The 21192-nt window shown below is 43.4% G+C and overlaps 1 protein-coding gene across 1 annotated transcript in view; it reads left to right on the top strand.

The window, feature by feature from the left end:
- LOC126298263 (serine-rich adhesin for platelets-like) overlaps nt 1-21192 on the top strand; it is a 156057-nt gene that overhangs the window by 95434 nt on the left and 39431 nt on the right. Inside the window, exon 2 of the mRNA XM_049989565.1 lies at nt 15416-21088. Coding sequence (XP_049845522.1) covers nt 15416-21088 — 5673 coding nt within the window. The remainder of the gene's footprint in view (nt 1-15415; nt 21089-21192) is intronic.

The following is a 21192-nucleotide window of genomic DNA, read 5'->3' as shown; positions in this document are numbered from 1 at the left end:
ATTCCAATCCCAAAGAAAGCAGGTGTTGACAGATGTGAAAATTACCGAACTATCAGTTTAATAAGTCACAGCTGCAAAATACTAACGCGAATTCTTTACAGACGAATGGAAAAACTGGTAGAAGCCGACCTCGGGGAAGATCAGTTTGGATTCCTTAGAAATATTGGAACACGTGAGGCAATACTGACCTTACGACTTATCTAAGAAGAAAGATTAAGGAAGGCAAACCTACGTTTCTAGCATTTGTAGACTTAGAGAAAGCTTTTGACAATGTTGACTAGAATACTCTCTTTCAAATTCTAAAGGTGGCAGGGGTAAAATACAGGGAGCGAAAGGCTATTTACAATTTGTACAGAAACCAGATGGCAGTTATAAGAGTCGAGGGGCATGAAAGGGAAGCAGTGGTTGGGAAGGGAGTGACACAGGGTTAGCCTCTCCCCGATGTTATTCAATCTGTATTTGAGCAAGCAGTAAAGTAAACAAAAGAAAAATTCGGAGTAGGTATTAAAATCCATGGAGAAGAAATAAAAACTTTGAGGTTCGCCTATGACATTGCAGTTCTGTCAGAGACAGCAAAGCACTTGAAAGAGCAGTTGAACGGAATGGACAGTGTCTTGAAAGGAGGGTATAAGATGAACACCAACAAAAGCAAAACGAGGATAATGGAATGCAGTCGAATTAAGTCGGGTGATGCTGAGGGAATTATATTAGGAAATGAGACACTTAAAGTAGTAAAGGAGTTTTGCTATTTGGGGAGCAAAATAACTGAAGATGGTCGAAGTAGAGAGGATATAAAATGTAGACTGGGAATGGCAAGGAAAGCGTTTCTGAAGAAGAGAAATTTGTTAACATCGAGTATAGATTTAAGTGTCAGGGAGTCATTTCTGAAAGTATTTGTATGGAGTGTAGCCATGTATGGAAGTGAAACATGGACGATAAATAGTTTGGACAAGAAGGGAATAGAAGAAGGATCTAATTCCCTCAACATCACCCGACTTAATTCGACTGCATTCCATTATCCTCGTTTTGGTTTTGTTGATGTTCATCTTATATCCTCCTTTCAAGACACTGTCCATTCCATTCAACTGCTCTTCCAAGTCCTTTGCTGTCTCTGACAGAATTACAATGTCATCGGCGAACCTCAGAGTTTTTATTTCTTCTCCACGGATTTTAATACCTACTCCGAATTTTTCTTTTGTTTCCTTTAGCGCTTGCTCAATGTACAGATTGAATAGCATCGGGGAGAGGCTACAGCCCTGTGTCACTCCCTTCGCAACCACTGCTTCCCTTTCATGTCCCTCGACTGCCACCTGATTTCTGTACAAATTGTAAATAGCCTATCGCTCCCTGTATTTTACCCCTGCCACCTACAGAATTTGAAAGAGAGTGTTCCAGTCAACATTCTCAAAACCTTCCTCTAAGTCTACAATTCTAGAAACGTAGGTTTGCCTTTCTTTAATCTTTCTTCTAAGAAAAGTTGTAGGGTCAGTATTGCCTCACGTGTTCCACATTTCTACGGAATCCAAACTAATCATCGCCGAGGTCGGCTTCTACCAGTTTTTCCATTCGTCTGTAAAGAATTCGCGTTAGTATTTTGCAGCTGTGACTTATTAAACTGATAGTTCGGTAATTTTCACATCTGTCAACACTTGCTTTCTTTGGGATTGGAATTATTATATTCTTCTTGAAGTCTGAGGGTATTTCGCCTGTCTCATATATCTTGCTCACCAGATGGTAGAGTTTTGTCAGGTCTGGCTCTCCCAAGGCCGTCAGTAGTTCTAATGGAATGTTGTCTACTCCGGGGGCTTGTTTCGACTCAGGTCTTTCAGTGCTCTGTCAAACTCTTCACGCAATATCATATCTCCCATTTCATCTTCATCGACCTCCTCTTCCATTTCCATAATATTGTCCTCAAGAACGTTGCCCCTGTATAGACACTCTATATACTCCTTCCACCTTTCTGCTTTCCCTTCTTTGCTTAGAACTGGGTTGAGCTCTTGATATTCATGCAATTGGTTCTCTTTTCTCCAAAATGTCTCTTTAATTTTCCTGTAGGCAACATCTATCTTACCGCTCGTGAGATAAGCGTCTACATCCTTACATTTGTCCTCTAGCCATCCCTGCTTAGCTGGGTACCCATACAGTAAGGAGTTTTCAGTCTACACTGGCTCAAATAGTGAAAGCTTAATAATAACCACCCTGTATATTTTCACTTTGTGTTGCTTGATTCAGATCAAAGTACGAAATGAAACGTTCTCTACAAAATTGGGGCTCAAGTTGATGTACCATCGACGCAATTAAGCAGTAATAGACAACATACTGGATATCCCCTGAAGGAGTCATTCATTTCAAAATTAAATGACTTGAAAATTAAGATTGGTAGATCGAAGTGCAACAGAGGAGTATTTGTTGTGAAGGCTGTAAGAATTTTATACGGAAGTGATATAGAAGATTCGAAATAGTTCGAGAAGCTGCCGACAAGATGGCACTATACGCTGTGCAGCTCTTACACTATCAGCGTGCATAATTAAACTCGTCCTCTGCAAGCAGTGTTTGGAATTACATCACTGCATTTTCGAAATTTTCACCACTCGCAGTACATAGGTGGTGCAAATGAATAATCAAATTTGCCATCACATTCCGCAGTTTCTCAACGGAAATGAATTCACATACCACACAGATCGCCGATTCGAGCTCATCTGATGCGGTGGGATGGCTCCCGGTTGTCGGTGTCATTAATGTGCCCCACAAAAAGTAGGCACAAGGAATCAGATCAAGCGAATATGGAGGCCAGTCCATCCGTGCGCCAGTAAATTTGCAGTTATCCAATGCACTGACTTTGTACTCAAAGAATTCATCAAGAAAGCGAAACACCTGTTCGTTGCGATGTGGTCTGGCCTTATCTTGCATCTTGCAGTGTCTGGTTGATCCTCCAACGCGAAGTGTGTGTCGACAAATTGTTCCAAAATTTCATTATAACCTTCACTGGTTTTCGTTTCTAGCATGAAAAAAGTACCAATAATACCTCTGCTGCATACGACAACCCGAACAGTACCTTTGGCAGAATACAGCTGTTTTGCTTCACAGCTTGCTGTCGACTCTATTTAGGCGGAAGTGTGCTTCATCTTTTAACCAGATATAGCCAACATAAATCCGGCAATATCGATCATTTTGATTATCTGACCTAGGAGTCTTTCGCGGCGGCATGCCTAAACAAAATCTTCTAGGTTATCAAGCAGCGTCATTTCGAATAAAATACTCTAGCTTTCGACAACTATCTTCGCCATTGTCTTCAGGAGTAAAAACCAGTGACTGTCGGGGCTGCCATTGTTGTCAGCTTATACAGGGTGTTACAAAAAGGTACGGCCAAACTTTCAGGAAACATTCCTCACACACAAAGAAAGAAAATATGTTATGCGGACATGTGTCCGGAAACGCTTACTTTCCATGTTAGAGCTCATTTTATTACTTCTCTTCAAATCACATTAATCATGGAATGGAAACACACAGCAACAGAACGTACCAGCGTGACTTCAATCACTTTGTTACAGGAAATGTTCAAAATGTCCTCCGTTAGCGAGGATACATGCATCCACCCTCAGTCGCATGGAATTCCTGATGCGCTGATGCAGGCCTGGAGAATGGCGTATTGTATCACGAAGAGTCTCTACATTTGGTACCGGGGTTGAGTAGACAAGAGCTTCCAAATGCCCCCATAGATGAATGTCAAGGGGGTTGAGGTCAGGAGAGCGTGGAGGCCATGGAATTGGTCCGCCTCTACCAATCCATCGGTCACCGAATCTGTTGTTGAGAAGCGTACGAACACTTCGACTGAAATGTGCAGCAGCTCCATCGTGCATGAACCACATGTTTTGTCGTACTTGTAAAGGCACGTGTTCTAGCAGCACAGGTAGAGTATCCCGTATGAAATCATGATAACGTGTTCCATTGAGCGTAGGTGGAAGAACATGTGGCCCAATCAAGACATCACCAACAATGCCTGCACAAACGTTCACAGAAAATCTTTGTTGATGACGTGATTGCACAATTGCGTGCGGATTCTCGTCAGCCCACACATGTTGATTGTGGAAATTTACAATTTGATCACATTGGAATGAAGCCTCATCCGTAAAGAGAATATTTGCACTGAAATGAGGATTGACACATTGTTGGATGAACCATTCACAGAACTGTACCCGTGGAGGCCAATCAGCTGCTGATAGTGCCTGCACACGCTGTACACGGTACGGAAACGACTGCTTCTCCCGTAGCACTCTCCATAAAGTGACGTGGTCAACGTTACCTTGTACAACAGCAACTTCTCTGACGCTGACATTAGTGTTATCGCCAACTGCACGACAAATTGCCTCGTCCATTGCAGGTATCCTCGTCGTTCTAGGTCTTCCCCAGTCGCGAGTCATAGGCTGGAATGTTCCGTGCTCCCTAAGACGCCGATCAATTGCTTCGAACGTCTTCCTGTCGGGACACCTTCGTTCTGGAAACCTGTCTCGATACAAACGTACCGCGCCACGGCTGTTGTCCCGTGCTAATCCATAGATCAAATGGGCATCTGCCAACTCCGCATTTGTAAACATTGCACTGACTGCAAAACCACGTTCGTGATGAACACTAACCTGTTGATGCTACGTACTGATGTGCTTGATGCTAGTACTGTAGAGCAATGAGTCGCATGTCAACACAAGCACCGAAGTCAACATTACCTTTCTTCAATTGGGCCAACTGGCGGTGAATCGAGGTAGTATAGTACATACTGACGAAACTAAAATGAGCTCTAACATGGAAATAAAGCGTTTCCGGACACATGTCCACATAACATCTTTTCTTTATTTGTGTGTGAGGAATGTTTCCTGAAAGTTTGGCCGTACCTTTTTGTAACACCCTGTATAGACATGATTGCAGCATTTGCAACCAAAGAGGGCAGAAACGATGTGAGCGCAAAAGGTGCGTTGGGCAGCTTATAGCAGCTCCGTCCCACAGCGGCAACGAGTGACAAGTGGCGCGAAGGGCCGGCGACACTTTTGAAACTGCCGCTCCGGCCTCCCTACACGAATCTTTGTTGTCTTTCGACATTCAAAGTCCTTTCCTGTGCTCTACTAAGTGTGTACCCCTGCTTTCTGCTGTTTATTCCGATATCGGCCGCCTCCTATAGAACAGAATTCCAATATGTTGACGCATGAGCCAATATGCTCGTCCTTTCCAACTGTATTTTCTGTCAGTTTCTCAGGCAAATCTAAGCTATGGCCGACTCGTCAAGCTCCCTTTGTTTAATATGTCACTTATGCTCAGTACAGTGCTCCACAACTGTGCGAATTTTTTGACCTATATAGATGCTGAAACGTTCACAAGGGACACCACACACACCGGATATACGAAGAACTGTCGCCTTTAACAGGGCTTAGCATATCTCCGAGAGGGAAGGGGGGGGGGGGAGGGGGGAGGCAGGAACACTAGGCTCAGTCCATGTGTCTGCAGCACAAACACTAACTTACTGCTCGTGGCCTCATAGTATGGCAGGTTCAAATGGCTCTGAGCACTATGGGACTTAACATCGGTGGTCGTCAGTCCCCTAGAACTTAGAACTACTTAAACCTAACTAACCTAAGGACATCACACACATCCATGCCCGAGGCAGGGTTTGAACCTGCGACCGTAGCGGTCGCCCGGTTTCAGACTGAAGCGCCTAGATCCGCTCGGCCACAACGGCCGGCAGTATGGCAGGAAACCAGTCAGGTTGGTCTCTTCTGCCGATTCACAAGGTGCCTACAAGCGTTTGTAATGTCTCCCTAGCTACCGAGCGATGTGGCGCAGTGGTTAGCACACTGGACTCGCATTCGGGAGGACGACGGTTCAGTCTCGCGTCCGGCCGTCCTTATTTAGGTTTTCCGTGATTTCCCTAAATCGTTGCAGGCAAATGCCGGGATGGTTCCTCTGAAAGGGAACGGCCGATTTCCTTCCCACTCTTTTCCTAATCCGATGAGACCGATGACCTCGCAGTTTGGTCTCTTCCCCCAAACAACTCAACAACATTTGCCGGCCGGAGTGGCCGAGCGGTTCTAGTCACTGCAGTCTGGAACCGCGTGACCGCTACGGTCGCAGGTTCGAATCCTGCCTCGGGCATGGATGTGTGTGATGTCCTTAGGTTAGTTAGGTTTAAATAGTTCTAAGTTCTTGGGGACTGATGACCACAGAAGTTAAGCCCCACAGTGCTCAGAGCCATTTGAACCATTTTTTTTTCTCCCTTGCTGTAACCATTCTCTCTGAACACATGTTTCAGAGGCTGCAACTCAGACTGTAGGTGGTCGTCGTCAGAAATAAACTTCGCTCCGTGTACTAACGTGTTCAGCACAAGTGGGTAATTCCTGCCGAAAAAAGGAAATAATTGCTGTAGTCAAGCACCACATTATTCGATCTACTGCAATGGACAAATTTTGAAGAGAACTAGTCACTCGATAGTGTGACAACAGATACGTGACACAAGGTGTAAGATTGATCTTACTTACAGAAACCTATTTAATTGTCGTTAATTTTTGTCATTAATCTTCACATCACTCGACTGGGAGGGAGTGGACGTAGCCATGGCAGCACAACAGTGTGCAAGTTTGTACAAAACAACGCCTCAGCACTGTAACAAGTTTGACCGCTGAACTCGCGGAAGAAAATGTGTAGAATGGCAAGGGCCTTAGAATAGTGTTAATATCTCCAACAAAGAACTGGACGACGGCTCTGTAGCATAGCTGAGTAAAGGTCTTAAGTTTTCTCCAACTCCGCTACATCTGCCGGTATTAGACATTGTTAGAGAAATGGAGAAGTGCATTCGGCACCTCTCGCCCAATGACGTCAGGCTAACTATCAGCCATATACTGGTGAAAGCCAAGCCACCGGAATCTAATATTAGCCAGGAGGAACGACGTGGCCTACGCTTATTAGGTGAGGACGAGGGCTTGGTTTTCTTGACAGCCGACACTGAAAACTACTACCTGAAGAGGCTACATTCATTAGAAGACACAGGCGATGGCCAGGAAGACAGGAAGTTATTAAATGACTCTGGAATACCAGACAGAGTGATGAAGAAATTAATGCCTCGTGCCATCACACCTACGAGGCTTTATGGATTGCCAAAGATACGAGGTGCATTCAAGTTCTAAGGTCTCCGATAGAAACATGCGCATTGTTTTAAAATGAGGTCGCGTTCATTGTCAATACGACCCAGAGATGGCAGCACCGTACGGTAGATGTAATTTTACCGCCAGCGGCGAGAATAAGAACTGTTTTAAATACTTAAAATGGCAACGTTTTCCTCACTTGAACAGCATGCAATCATTTGTTTTCTGAATTTGTGTGGTGTGAAACCAATTGAAATTCATCGACAATTGAAGGAGACATGTGGTGATGGAGTTATGGATGTGTCGAAAGTGCGTTCGTGGGTGTGACAGTTTAATGAAGGCAGAACATCGTGTGACAACAAACCGAAACGACCTCGGGCTCGCACAAGCGAGATTTGTTTTGGGGGATCGCCGAATGACTGTTGAACAGATCGCCTCCAGAGTTGGCATTTCTGTGGGTTCTGTGCACACAGTCCTGCATGACGACCCGCAAATGCGGAAAGTGTCATCCAGGTGGGTGCCACAAATGCTGACGGACGACCACATGGCTGCCCGTGTGGCATGTTGCCAAGCAATGTTGACGCGCAACGACAGCATGAATGGGACTTTCTTTTCATCGGTTGTGACAATGGACGAGACGTGGATGCCATTTATCAATCCAGGCACAAAGCGCCAGTCAGCTCAATGAAAGCACACAGACTCACCGTCACCAAAAAAATTTCGGGTAACCGCCAGTGCTGAAAAAATGATGGTGTCCATGTTCTGGGAAAGCGAGGGCGTAATCCTTACCCACAGCGTTCCAAAGGGCACTACGGTAACAGGTGCATCCTACGAAAATGTTTTGAAGAACAAATTCCTTCCTGCACTGCAACAAAAACGTCCGGGAAGGGCTGCATGTGTGCTGTTTCACCAAGACAACGCACCTGCACATCGAGCTAACGTTACGCAACAGTTTCTTCGTGATAACAACTTTGAGTGATTCCTCATGCTCCCTACTCACCTGATCTGGCTCCTAGTGACTTTTGGCTTTTTCCAACAATGAAAGACACTCTCGGTGGCCGCACATTCACCAGCCGTGTTGCTATTGCCTCAGTGATTTTCCAGCGGTCAAAACAGACTCTTAAAGAAGCCTTCGCCACTGCCATGGAATCATGGCGTCAGCGTTGTGAAAAATGTGTACGTCTGCAGGGTGATTACGCCAGTTTCATCGATTTCGGGTGAGTAGTTAATTAGAAAAAAAATCGGAGGCCTTAGAACTCGAATTCACCTCGTACATAAGGAAAAGTTCCTTTTAGGCCCATTGCTAGTGCAATCCGTTCGCCGGCCGCGGTGGTCTAGCAGTTCTAGGCGCGCAGTCCGGAACCGCGCGACTGCTACGGTCGCAGGTTCGAATCCTGCCTCGGTCATGGATGCGTGTGATGTCCTTAGGTTAGTTAGGTTCAAGTAGTTCTAAGTTCTAGGGGACTGATGACCACAGTAGTTAAGTCCCACAGTGCTCTGAGCCATTTGAACCATTTGCAATCCGTTCGCCCACCGATAGACGGGAAAACATCTTGCAGAGTTATGAGCACTTAACCTTGGGCACTGTGAATACCATGTTATGAATTCGCAGATACTTGTTGAGACACTCAAGAAAATCAAAATGGACAGAAACAACGTGACGGTTAGTATGGAAGTCGTGTCACTTTCTATGAGGGTGCCAGTACAAGACACACCGGATATTTTGGCCGAACAGCTTCCACCTGGAATCGTCTAGTTGTTCCGTCGTGTTTTAATGACAACGTAGTATTTTTATCGCAACGAATGTTATAAGATGACGGATGGCACATCAATGCGATCACCACTGTCTCCAGCAGTCGGAAATTTCTTCATGGAGTATTTCGAGGAGCACGGCTTTGAGTCTAGCTTGCTTTGTAAGGTGTGTTGATGACACCTTCATGATATGGTCTCACGGTAAAAATGCACTGCAGCAGTTCGTCGATCACATGTACAGTGTCAATCCCAATATTAAATTTGCCATCGAGATGAACAAGGATTGCAAGCTACCGTTCTTGGATGTTTTATTTGAGTGGAAGACAGGAGGCCGGCATGGTCATTCGGTGTTCAGGAGACCAACGCCCACTGATCGATACTTGAACACTAATAGTTTTCACCATCCTGTACACAAGAAAGTGGTTCTGAGCGTGTTAGCACACAGACCAAAGATTATTTCTGACGACGGCCACCTACAGTCTGAACGACAGCCATATGTTAGTACAGAAATCTTCGTGTGTTTTAGGTTACATTGTTACACAGGTCGACATTATAGTTTTTTTAAAACATATAGTTAAGTTTTTTTTCAAACAGCTCGCGCTGACAAAGTCTACTGAGCATGAAATTATTGGTTTGCTTATTTATTTTCTTATGAAAGAGGTTGGTTTTCACACGTACAAGGTTCTTTTCAATTTAATATAAGTGATGTGGCTTCGAGATCAGTTAGCACATGCAGGTTGTCAGTTGACGTTCCAAGGTTTGTATTTACAATAACAGACAACCAGGTAAAGGCCACTCGGTTACACACTTAGGTAACGAAAGTCATGTCATAGCTATATGCACGTATACAAATGGTGGTAGTATCGCGCGGACAAGGTCTAAAAGGCCACTGCATTGGCAGAGCAGTCATTTGTCCTGAGGTGATTCATGTAAAAGATTTCCGACGCGATAACGGCCTCACGACGGTAACTGACAGAATTTGAACGCAAAATGGCAGTAGGAGCTAGGCGCATGGGACACTCCAGTTCGGAAATCGTCACGGAATTCAATATTCCGAGATTTACAGTTTAAAGCGTGCGCCGCGAATACCAAATTTCCGGCGTTACCTTTCACCATGGACAACGCAGTGGCCGATGGTCTTCATTCAACGACCGATAACACTGTTGTCTGTGTTGAGTTTTCAGTGCTAACAGACAAACAACACTGCGTGAAATAATCACAGAAATCAATGTGGGATGTATGACGAACGTATCCGTTAGGACAGTGCGGCGAAATTGGGCGTTAATGGGCTATGGCAGCAGAAGACGGACGAGAGTGCCTTTGCTAACAGCAAGACATAGCCTGCGGCAGCTCTCCTGGGCTAGTGACCATATCCGTTGGATCACAGACGATTGGAACCTGTGGCCTGGTTAGGTGAGTCCCGATTTCAAAAATGGCTCTGAGCACTATGGGACTTAACATCTATGGTCATCAGTCCCCTAGAACTTAGATCTACTTAAACCTAACTAACCTAAGGACAGCACACAACACCCAGTCATCACGAGGCAGAGAAAGTCCCGATTTCAATTGGTCAGAGGGTTCGAGCAGACCCAACGAAGCCATGGACCCAAGTTGTCAACAACGTACTGCGCAAGCTGGTGGTTGCTCCACAATTGTGTGGGCTGTGTTTACATGAAATGGTCTGGGTCCTCTAGTCAAACTGAAACGATTATTGACTAGAAATGGTTTAGCTACCTGGAAGCCATTTGCAGCCATTCATGGACTTCATGTTCCCAAACAATAATGGAATTTTTGTGGATAACAATACTCCGTGTCACCGAGCCACAATTGCTCGCAACTGGTTTGAAGAACATTATGGACAGTGATTTGGCCACATAGATCACCCGACATGAATTCCACCGGTCATTTATGGGACGTAACCGAGAGGTCAGTTCGTGTAAACACTCGTGCACTACTTTCGCAATTGTGAACGACTATAGAGGCAACATGGCTCAGTATTTCTGCAGGGGACTTCCAACGACTTGTTGAGCCCCTACCGTGTCGAGTTACTGCACTACACTGGTTAAAAGGACGTCCGACACAATATTAGGAGGTATCCCATGACTTCTGTCAACACAATGCGGTGTATCGTAGAACAAAATTTTGTATCCAACAACAAAAACCTGAATTGTACAGAAAGAACTTTCCGGGAAGGGACGTATGGCAGATGAACATTTATGTATGAGAAGCTATATGCATATATTCGAACCGGCGGGAAAACGTCAAGAATCACATGTGTTGTTGTTGTGGTCTTCAGTACTGAGACTGGTTTGATGCAGCTCTCCATGCTACCCTATCTTGTGCAAGCTTCTTCATCTCCCAGTACTTACTGCAACCCACATCCTTCTGAATCTGCTTAATGTATTCATCTATTGGTCTCCATCTACAATTTTTACCGTCCAAGCTACCCTCCAATGCTAAATTTGTGATCCCTTGATGGCTCAGAACATGTCCTACTAACCCGTCCCTTCTTTTTGTCAAGTTGTGCCACATACTCCTCTTCTCTCCAATTCTACTCAATACTTCATTATTAGTTATATGATACACCCATCTAATCTTCAGCATTGTTCTGTAGCACCACATTTCGAAAGCTTCTATTCCCTTCTTGTCCAAACTATTTATCGTCCATGTTTCACTTCCATACATGGCTGCACTCCATACAAATACTTTCAGAGACGACTCCCTGACACTTAAATCTATACTCGATGTTAACAAATTTCTCTTCTTCAGAAACGCTTTCCTTGCCATTGCCAGTCTACATTTTATATCCTCTCTACTTCGACCATCATCAGTTATTTTGCTCCCCAAATAGCAAAAATCCTTTACTACTTTAAGTGTCTCATTTCCTAATATAATTCCCTCAGCATCACCCGACTTAATTCGACTGCATTCCATTATCCTCGTTTTGCTTTTGTTGATGTTCATCTTATACCCTCCTTTCAAGACACTGTCCATTCCGTTCAACTGCTCTTTCAAGTGCTTTGCTGTCTCTGACAGAACTGCAATGTCATAGGCGAATCTCAAAGTGTTCCTGAAGAAGAGAAATTTTTTAACATCGAGTATTGTTTTAAGTGTCAGGAAGTTGTTTCTGAAAGTATTTGTATGGAGTGTAGCCATTTATGGAAGTGAAACATGGACGATAAATAGTTTAGACAGAAGAGAATAGAAGCTTTCGAAATGTGGTGCTACAGAAGAATGCTGAAGATTAGATGGGTAGATCACATAACTAATGATGAAGTATTGAATAGAACTGGGACGAAGAGGAGTTTGTGGCACAACTTGACTAGAAGAAGGGATCGGTTGGTAGGAAATGTTCTGAGGCATCAAGGGATCACCAATTTAGTACTGGGGGGCAGCGTGGAGGGTAAAAATCGTAGAGGAAGGCCAAGAGATGGATACACTAAGCATATTCAGAAGGATGTAGACTGCAGTAGGTACTAGGAGATGAAGAAGCTTGCACAGGATAGAGTAGCATGGAGAGCTGCATCAAACCGGTCTCAGGACTGAAGACCACAACAACAACAACAACAACAGAGCTTTATTCAGACTACGCGCTGCACGATTTGCGTTGTTGGAAGTCAAGTCTTTCGGTTTGGCGCCGGTACTGGTACAGTGACGCAGGGTTGAAACGTAAACATCAGAGTGCATTACAGCTGCATACGGTCAACGTGGGTGATGTGAACAGGACTTTACTCGTAAAGCTGTTTTATAAAAACAACAGCAATAGCCCTGCTGCTCTTTGCAAGTATCGACACATTAAAGGAATACAGAGGTATACTCTTTCCACATCGACGTTGAAGAACTGGCGATTTGGGAATTGGTGCTGAAAGATGCCGACCGCCAATTGCGCCACAAATTGTTGAAGAAATTGCTGCTGCCATGGCTGATAATGCTGGACACAGTGTGCGATCCTCAAGCAGTGGCCGAACTGCGCCACGACAGATCGTGTCCATGGTCCACCGTTCGAAAAGTGCAGCGAACAGTTGTGAAACGGTACCTTTAATGCGGTTCCAGGCTGTCGTGGGTGCAACTGGTCATCACATTGAGCAACGTTTGTAATCTGAAACGTAAACAACGTATGCAATTAACAAATGTTACTCTCTCACGTGGAAATTAAAACATGTTTCTGTCAATGGTTTATTCGTTATTTCTCTTCTGCATGGCCTTACAATTTTTTCCACAAATTTCATTGTCCCTCGATCAATGGCGCCCGTACGATAGTTAGTAGGTGGGGTGGGGGGTGTCTAGGCCTGGGGATGGAGTAATTTTAATATTTTGAAATACGAATGGCGACTTGTAAGTAACCATAAAAAAGTTCCAGTTCCTATCCTGTTAAAAATCTGCGTGATACCGACTTTCAAACCATTTTCTTGAAATAAAAATACCTGACTAGGGCGCGGAGCCCATTGCTCCTGGTATGGGCGCCGTTTCCTATGATCGTTCGTTTTCCATAAGAACCCTCTCAAGTAGCGAAAGCTGAATTATAGCCACCCTCTATTTCTAGTCTTTCTTTACTTTTGATCGTAAATCAGCATCAGTTATAATTGGGCACAGTCATTATAGTAAACCTATGTCACATAAATATGTACAAGGAAACTGACGTTACTCCTTTGGATCAATTCTTTAAAAATTAATCAGCACAGTGCACATGGAGTGCAAGGCTCCAGTTTTCCGCCCGTTTCGTGTAATTCACTTATCGAATTTCTTCGCGTCGAGGGAGCCAGGCGTCACAGTGGATAAGTATTGTGATAGTTGAGAGAAGTGGGTTCCAAATCCCCTTCGGCCGCCAAAATTTAGACTTTGTCAACAGATTAATAAACGATCTAAATCACAGTACCACAAACCGGTCATAGTGTATTATGGGGCTGCATTCTAGAAGATTACTAAATCTGTTTGAAATTCTTAGTGAATGATGGAGGCTGACTCCTCAGACGCGATATCAGTTTTTAAAACATTTCCTGCTGAGCTATCCCCTGCCTATAAAAATGCTCTCCTTACCAGATCTTAAACTCTGAACCTCACTTTCTCGCTATCTGTACTTAACCAGACATAACGCAATATTAAAACAAAACTTTGATTTCCTTTCCTTGAAGCCCAGCTAATCTATATTGAAATATTTTGTATTTTGAAGAATGAAACAATAATAAAACACTTCATAATAATGTAACGTAAGAGCTACCTTAATATAGAGAGCAAATTTTCGTTCTCTTCAATATTTTCCTGTGGTTTTGTTCTCATAATGAAGAGCAATGGCCGGCCGGTGTGGCCGAGTGGTTCTAGGCGCTACAGTCTGGAACCGCGGGACCGCTAAGGTCGCAGGTTAGAATCCTGCCTCGGGCATGGATGTATGTGATGTCCTTAGGTTAGTTAGCTTTAAGTAGTTCTAAGGTTAGTGGACTGATGCCCTTAGAAGTTAAGTCCCATAGCACTCAGAGCCATTTAAACCATTTTTTTGAAGAGCAATGATATCACAATTATTTTTGTTATAATTCTGTTTCTCGGTGCTATTCCTGTCGCCAAAACGTAAAAACACATTCTCATTACTGGTATACAATATTACCTTACGATTCATGTGGAGCCTACAATTAATGTTGCTGATTTAGCCATTACTGTAGTTGGGCTGGTGTTCCCCTGTGTAACAATCAGTCCATTCAATCGGTCTGTCGACATGAACTTTCCTTCATTTCAAGTAGCCAGTTAATGAAATTTCCAGATTATTGGCACTATCTGAATAGAAACAACCTTACAACCACCAAGTGGCTAGCAATAGCTACAAAATACATCCTCCCAATGTCAAATTTCAAAACCAAAACATGTAACATATTTTGACAAAGTTCGTCAAAGCGTTAAAGATACAACTTCACTGTGCTAGGTAGCCTTTAAACATATTACAAGCATTTTGTTTTTTCTTTGTAAATCTAATATTAATTGTAAACGCTACAATTAATTTATGTACCATAAAGTTTCAAAAAATTATAATTGCAAAATGCTGTATAATTACGAGGTGTATAATAATATAATTTCTAAACATTCCAAAGCGAATTTGTCATTTCATTACTCAGACAATAAACAACCGCTCAAAAACTTAATATGAAACGAAAAGGACGAGGAGGGAGCCTTTGTTAATAATCGCATTTTCCTAAACAACTCAATAATACAATGTAACAATAATCACTTCATTCATCCCGTACACCATCCAAATTAAAAAATGAAAACAAGATCTGACATAACGTGTAACGAGCAGATTCCAGCTCCAACAAGGAAGAAGATGAAACAACAATCCACAACCTATACATATAATAAGACAAATTCACTTCTACATATCAAGCTTCACATTAGTCTGGGATTATTGTAAAGCTCATGTTGTAAGAGAAAACCGTTACCATAAAAGAGGTCATGTATAATTCATGAAAACATCCACAATAATACAAGCACACATAAAACCAATTCACAAATACTTAACGATGGGAACACAGTCAATAATCATTCCTATTTTACAGGAACAGGTGACACATCGAATGAAGGCAGGATACCATCAATAGATGATAACGCAAATGACATAAAGAGTACTCCTACCGACGCATCGAGTGAACCAAACACAGATGATGCATTTACCCCCATGTTGTCACAGATCTCAACTAATACTACAGAAACAACTGCATCAGATGAGATGAGAAAAGAAGCGTCAGCCAAAACAGATCAGACGGTTACAACACTAGATACAACAGAGTCTACTACTACTGACAGTAGTAATTCTGCTTCGACTGATCCATCTACAGAAGATTCATCTGTCCCTACTTCAACTGAGACCACAACTGATACTACAGTTACAGAAGCTTCAACCTCAGAGCCATCGACAACAGAAGGCTCAACTGCAACAGATAACACAGATACAACGCCACATTCAACAGAGTCTACTACTGATGACATAACGAGTACTAGTACTTCTGCTTCGACTGAATCATCTACAGAAGATTCATCTGTCCCTACTTCATCAGAATCCACAACTGATACTACAGTTACAGAAACTTCAACATCTGAGCAATCGACAACACAAGGCTCAACTGCAGCAGAAGACACAGATACAACGCCAGATGCAACAGAGTCTACTACTGATGACATAACGAGTACTAGTACTTCTGCTTCGACTGCACCATCTACAGAAGATTCATCTGTCCCTACTTCATCAGAGTCCACAACTGATACTACAGTTACAGAAACTTCAACATCAGAGCCATCGACAACACAAGGCTCAACTGCAACAGAAGGCACAGATACAACGCCAGATGCAACAGAGTCTACTACTGATGACATAACGAGTACTAGTACTTCTGCTTCGACTGAACCATCTACAGAAGATTCATCTGTCCCTACTTCATCTGAGACCACAACTGATACTACAGTTACAGATGCTTCAACATCAGAACAATGGACAACAGAAGGCTCAACTGCAACAGAAGGCACAGATACAACGCCAGATGCAACAGAGTCTACTACTGATGACATAACGAGCACTAGTACTTCTGCTTCGACTGAACCATCTACAGTAGACTCATCTGAGACCACAACTGATACTACAGTTACAGAAACTTCAACATCAGAGCAATCGACAACACAAGGCTCAACTGCAACAGAAGGCACAGATACAACGCCAGATGCAACAGAGTCTACTACTGATGACATAACGAGTACTAGTACTTCTGCTTCGACTGAACCATCTACAGAAGATTCATCTGTCCCTACTTCATCTGAGACCACAACTGATACTACAGTTACAGAAGCTTCAACCTCAGAGCCATCGACAACAGAAGGCTCAACTGCAACAGATGACACAGATACAACGCCACATTCAACAGAGTCTACTACTGATGACATAACGAGTACTAGTACTTCTGCTTCGACTGAACCATCTACAGAAGATTCATCTGTCCCTACTTCATCAGAGTCCACAACTGATACTACAGTTACAGAAACTTCAACGTCTGAGCAATCGACAACACAAGGCTCAACTGCAACAGAAGACACAGATACAACGCCAGATGCAACAGAGTCTACTACTGATGACATAACGAGTACTAGTACGTCTGCTTCGACTGAACCATCTACAGAAGATTCATCTGTCCCTACTTCATCAGAGTCCACAACTGATACTACAGTTACAGAAGCTTCACCCTCAGAGCCATCCACAACAGAAGGCTCAACTGCAACAGAAGGTACAGATACAACGCCAGATATAATCGAGTCTACTACTGATGACATAACGAGTACTAGTACTTCTGCTTCGACTGAACCATCTACAGTAGACTCATCTGAGACCACAACTGATACTACAGTTACAGAAACTTCAACATCAGAGCAATCGACAACACAAGGCTCAACTGCAACAGAAGGCACAGATACAACGCCAGATGCAACAGAGTCTACTACTGATGACATAACGAGTACTAGTACTTCTGCTTCGACTGAACCATCTACAGAAGATTCATCTGTCCCTACTTCATCTGAGACCACAACTGATACTACAGTTACAGAAGCTTCAACCTCAGAGCCATCGACAACAGAAGGTTCAACTGCAACAGATGACACAGATACAACGCCACCTTCAACAGAGTCTACTACTGATGACATAACGAGTACTAGTACTTCTGCTTCGACTGAACCATCTACAGAAGATTCATCTGTCCCTACTTCATCAGAGTCCACAACTGATACTACAGTTACAGAAACTTCAACATCTGAGCAATCGACAACACAAGGCTCAACTGCAACAGAAGACACAGATACAACGCCAGATGCAACAGAGTCTACTACTGATGACATAACGAGTACTAGTACTTCTGCTTCGACTGAACCATCTACAGAAGACTCATCTGAGACCACAACTGATACTACAGTTACAGAAACTTCAACATCAGAGCAATCGACAACAGAAGGCTCAACTGCAACAGAAGGCACAGATACAACGCCAGATGCAACAGAGTCTACTACTGATGACATAACGAGTACTAGTACGTCTGCTTCGACTGAACCATCTACAGAAGATTCATCTGTCCCTACTTCATCAGAGTCCACAACTGATACTACAGTTACAGAAGCTTCACCCTCAGAGCCATCCACAACAGAAGGCTCAACTGCAACAGAAGGTACAGATACAACGCCAGATATAATCGAGTCTACTACTGATGACATAACGAGTACTAGTACTTCTGCTTCGACTGAACCATCTACAGTAGACTCATCTGAGACCACAACTGATACTACAGTTACAGAAACTTCAACATCAGAGCAATCGACAACACAAGGCTCAACTGCAACAGAAGGCACAGATACAACGCCAGATGCAACAGAGTCTACTACTGATGACATAACGAGTACTAGTACTTCTGCTTCGACTGAACCATCTACAGAAGATTCATCTGTCCCTACTTCATCTGAGACCACAACTGATACTACAGTTACAGAAGCTTCAACCTCAGAGCCATCGACAACAGAAGGCTCAGCTGCAACAGATGACACAGATACAACGCCACATTCAACTGAGTCTACTACTGATGACATAACGAGTACTAGTACTTCTGCTTCGACTGAACCATCTACAGAAGATTCATCTGTCCCTACTTCATCAGAGTCCACAACTGATACTACAGTTACAGAAACTTCAACATCTGAGCAATCGACAACACAAGGCTCAACTGCAACAGAAGACACAGATACAACGCCAGATGCAACAGAGTCTACTACTGATGACATAACGAGTGCTAGTACTTCTCCTTCGACTGAATCATCTACAGAAGATTCATCTGTCCCTACTTCATCAGAGTCCACAACTGATACTACAGTTACAGAAACTTCAACATCAGAGGAATCGACAACACAAGGCTCAACTGCAACAGAAGACACAGATACAACGCCAGATGCAACAGAGTCTACTACTGATGACATAACGAGTACTAGTACTTCTGCTTCGACTGAACCATCTACAGAAGACTCATCTGAGACCACAACTGATACTACAGTTACAGAAACTTCAACATCAGAGCAATCGACAACAGAAGGCTCAACTGCAACAGAAGGCACAGATACAACGCCAGATGCAACAGAGTCTACTACTGATGACATAACGAGTACTAGTACGTCTGCTTCGACTGAACCATCTACAGAAGATTCATCTGTCCCTACTTCATCAGAGTCCACAACTGATACTACAGTTACAGAAGCTTCACCCTCAGAGCCATCCACAACAGAAGGCTCAACTGCAACAGAAGGTACAGATACAACGCCAGATATAATCGAGTCTACTACTGATGACATAACGAGTACTAGTACTTCTGCTTCGACTGAACCATCTACAGTAGACTCATCTGAGACCACAACTGATACTACAGTTACAGAAACTTCAACATCAGAGCAATCGACAACACAAGGCTCAACTGCAACAGAAGGCACAGATACAACGCCAGATGCAACAGAGTCTACTACTGATGACATAACGAGTACTAGTACTTCTGCTTCGACTGAACCATCTACAGAAGATTCATCTGTCCCTACTTCATCTGAGACCACAACTGATACTACAGTTACAGAAGCTTCAACCTCAGAGCCATCGACAACAGAAGGCTCAGCTGCAACAGATGACACAGATACAACGCCACATTCAACTGAGTCTACTACTGATGACATAACGAGTACTAGTACATCTGCTTCGACTGAACCATCTACAGAAGATTCATCTGTCCCTACTTCATCAGAGTCCACAACTGATACTACAGTTACAGAAACTTCAACATCTGAGCAATCGACAACACAAGGCTCAACTGCAACAGAAGACACAGATACAACGCCAGATGCAACAGAGTCTACTACTGATGACATAACGAGTGCTAGTACTTCTCCTTCGACTGAATCATCTACAGAAGATTCATCTGTCCCTACTTCATCAGAGTCCACAACTGATACTACAGTTACAGAAACTTCAACATCAGAGGAATCGACAACACAAGGCTCAACTGCAACAGAAGACACAGATACAACGCCAGATGCAACAGAGTCTACTACTGATGACATAACGAGTACTAGTACTTCTGCTTCGACTGAACCATCTACAGAAGACTCATCTGAGACCACAACTGATACTACAGTTACAGAAACTTCAACATCAGAGCAATCGACAACAGAAGGCTCAACTGCAACAGAAGGCACAGATACAACGCCAGATGCAACAGAGTCTACTACTGATGACATAACGAGTACTAGTACGTCTGCTTCGACTGAACCATCTACAGAAGATTCATCTGTCCCTACTTCATCAGAGTCCACAACTGATACTACAGTTACAGAAGCTTCACCCTCACAGCCATCCACAACAGAAGGCTCAACTGCAACAGAAGGTACAGATACAACGCCAGATATAATCGAGTCTACTACTGATGACATAACGAGCACTAGTACTTCTGCTTCGACTGAACCATCTACAGAAGATTCATCTGTCCCTACTTCATCAGAGTCCACAACTGATACTACAGTTACAGAAGCTTCAACCTCAGAGCCATCGACAACACAAGGCTCAACTACAACAGAAGACACAGATACAACGCCAGATGCAACAGAGTCTACTACTGATGACATAACTAGTACTAGTACTTCTGCTTCGACTGAACCATCTACAGAAGATTCATCTGTCCCTACTTCATCAGAGTCCACAACTGATACTACAGTTACAGAAACTTCAACATCAGAGCAATCGACAACACAAGGCTCAACTGCAACAGAAGACACAGATACAACGCCAGATGCAACAGAGTCTACTACTGATGACATAACGAGTACTAGTACTTCTGCTTCGACTGAACCATCTACAGAAGATTCATCTGTCCCTACTTCAGCAGAGTCCACAACTGATACTACAGTTACAGAAACTTCAACATCAGAGCAATCGACAACACAAGGCTCAACTGCAACAGAAGACACAGATACAACGCCAGATGCAACAGAGTCTACTACTGATGACATAACGAGTACTAGTACTTCTGCTTCGACTGAACCATCTACAGAAGATTCATCTGTCCCTACTTCATCAGAGTCCACAACTGATACTACAGTTACAGAAACTTCAACATCTGAGCAATCGACAACACAAGGCTCAACTGCAACAGAAGACACAGATACAACGCCAGGTGCAACAGAGTCTACTACTGATGACATAACGAGTACTAGTACTTCTGCTTCGACTGAACCATCTACAGAAGATTCATCTGTCCCTACTTCATCTGAGACCACA

This window comes from Schistocerca gregaria, chromosome X (assembly GCF_023897955.1).
Source record: "Schistocerca gregaria isolate iqSchGreg1 chromosome X, iqSchGreg1.2, whole genome shotgun sequence".
In the NCBI taxonomy this organism is placed as follows: Eukaryota; Metazoa; Arthropoda; class Insecta; order Orthoptera; family Acrididae; genus Schistocerca; species Schistocerca gregaria.
Note: the sequence above shows the minus strand (reverse complement) of the source record. Positions and strands in the feature narration are given on the sequence as shown.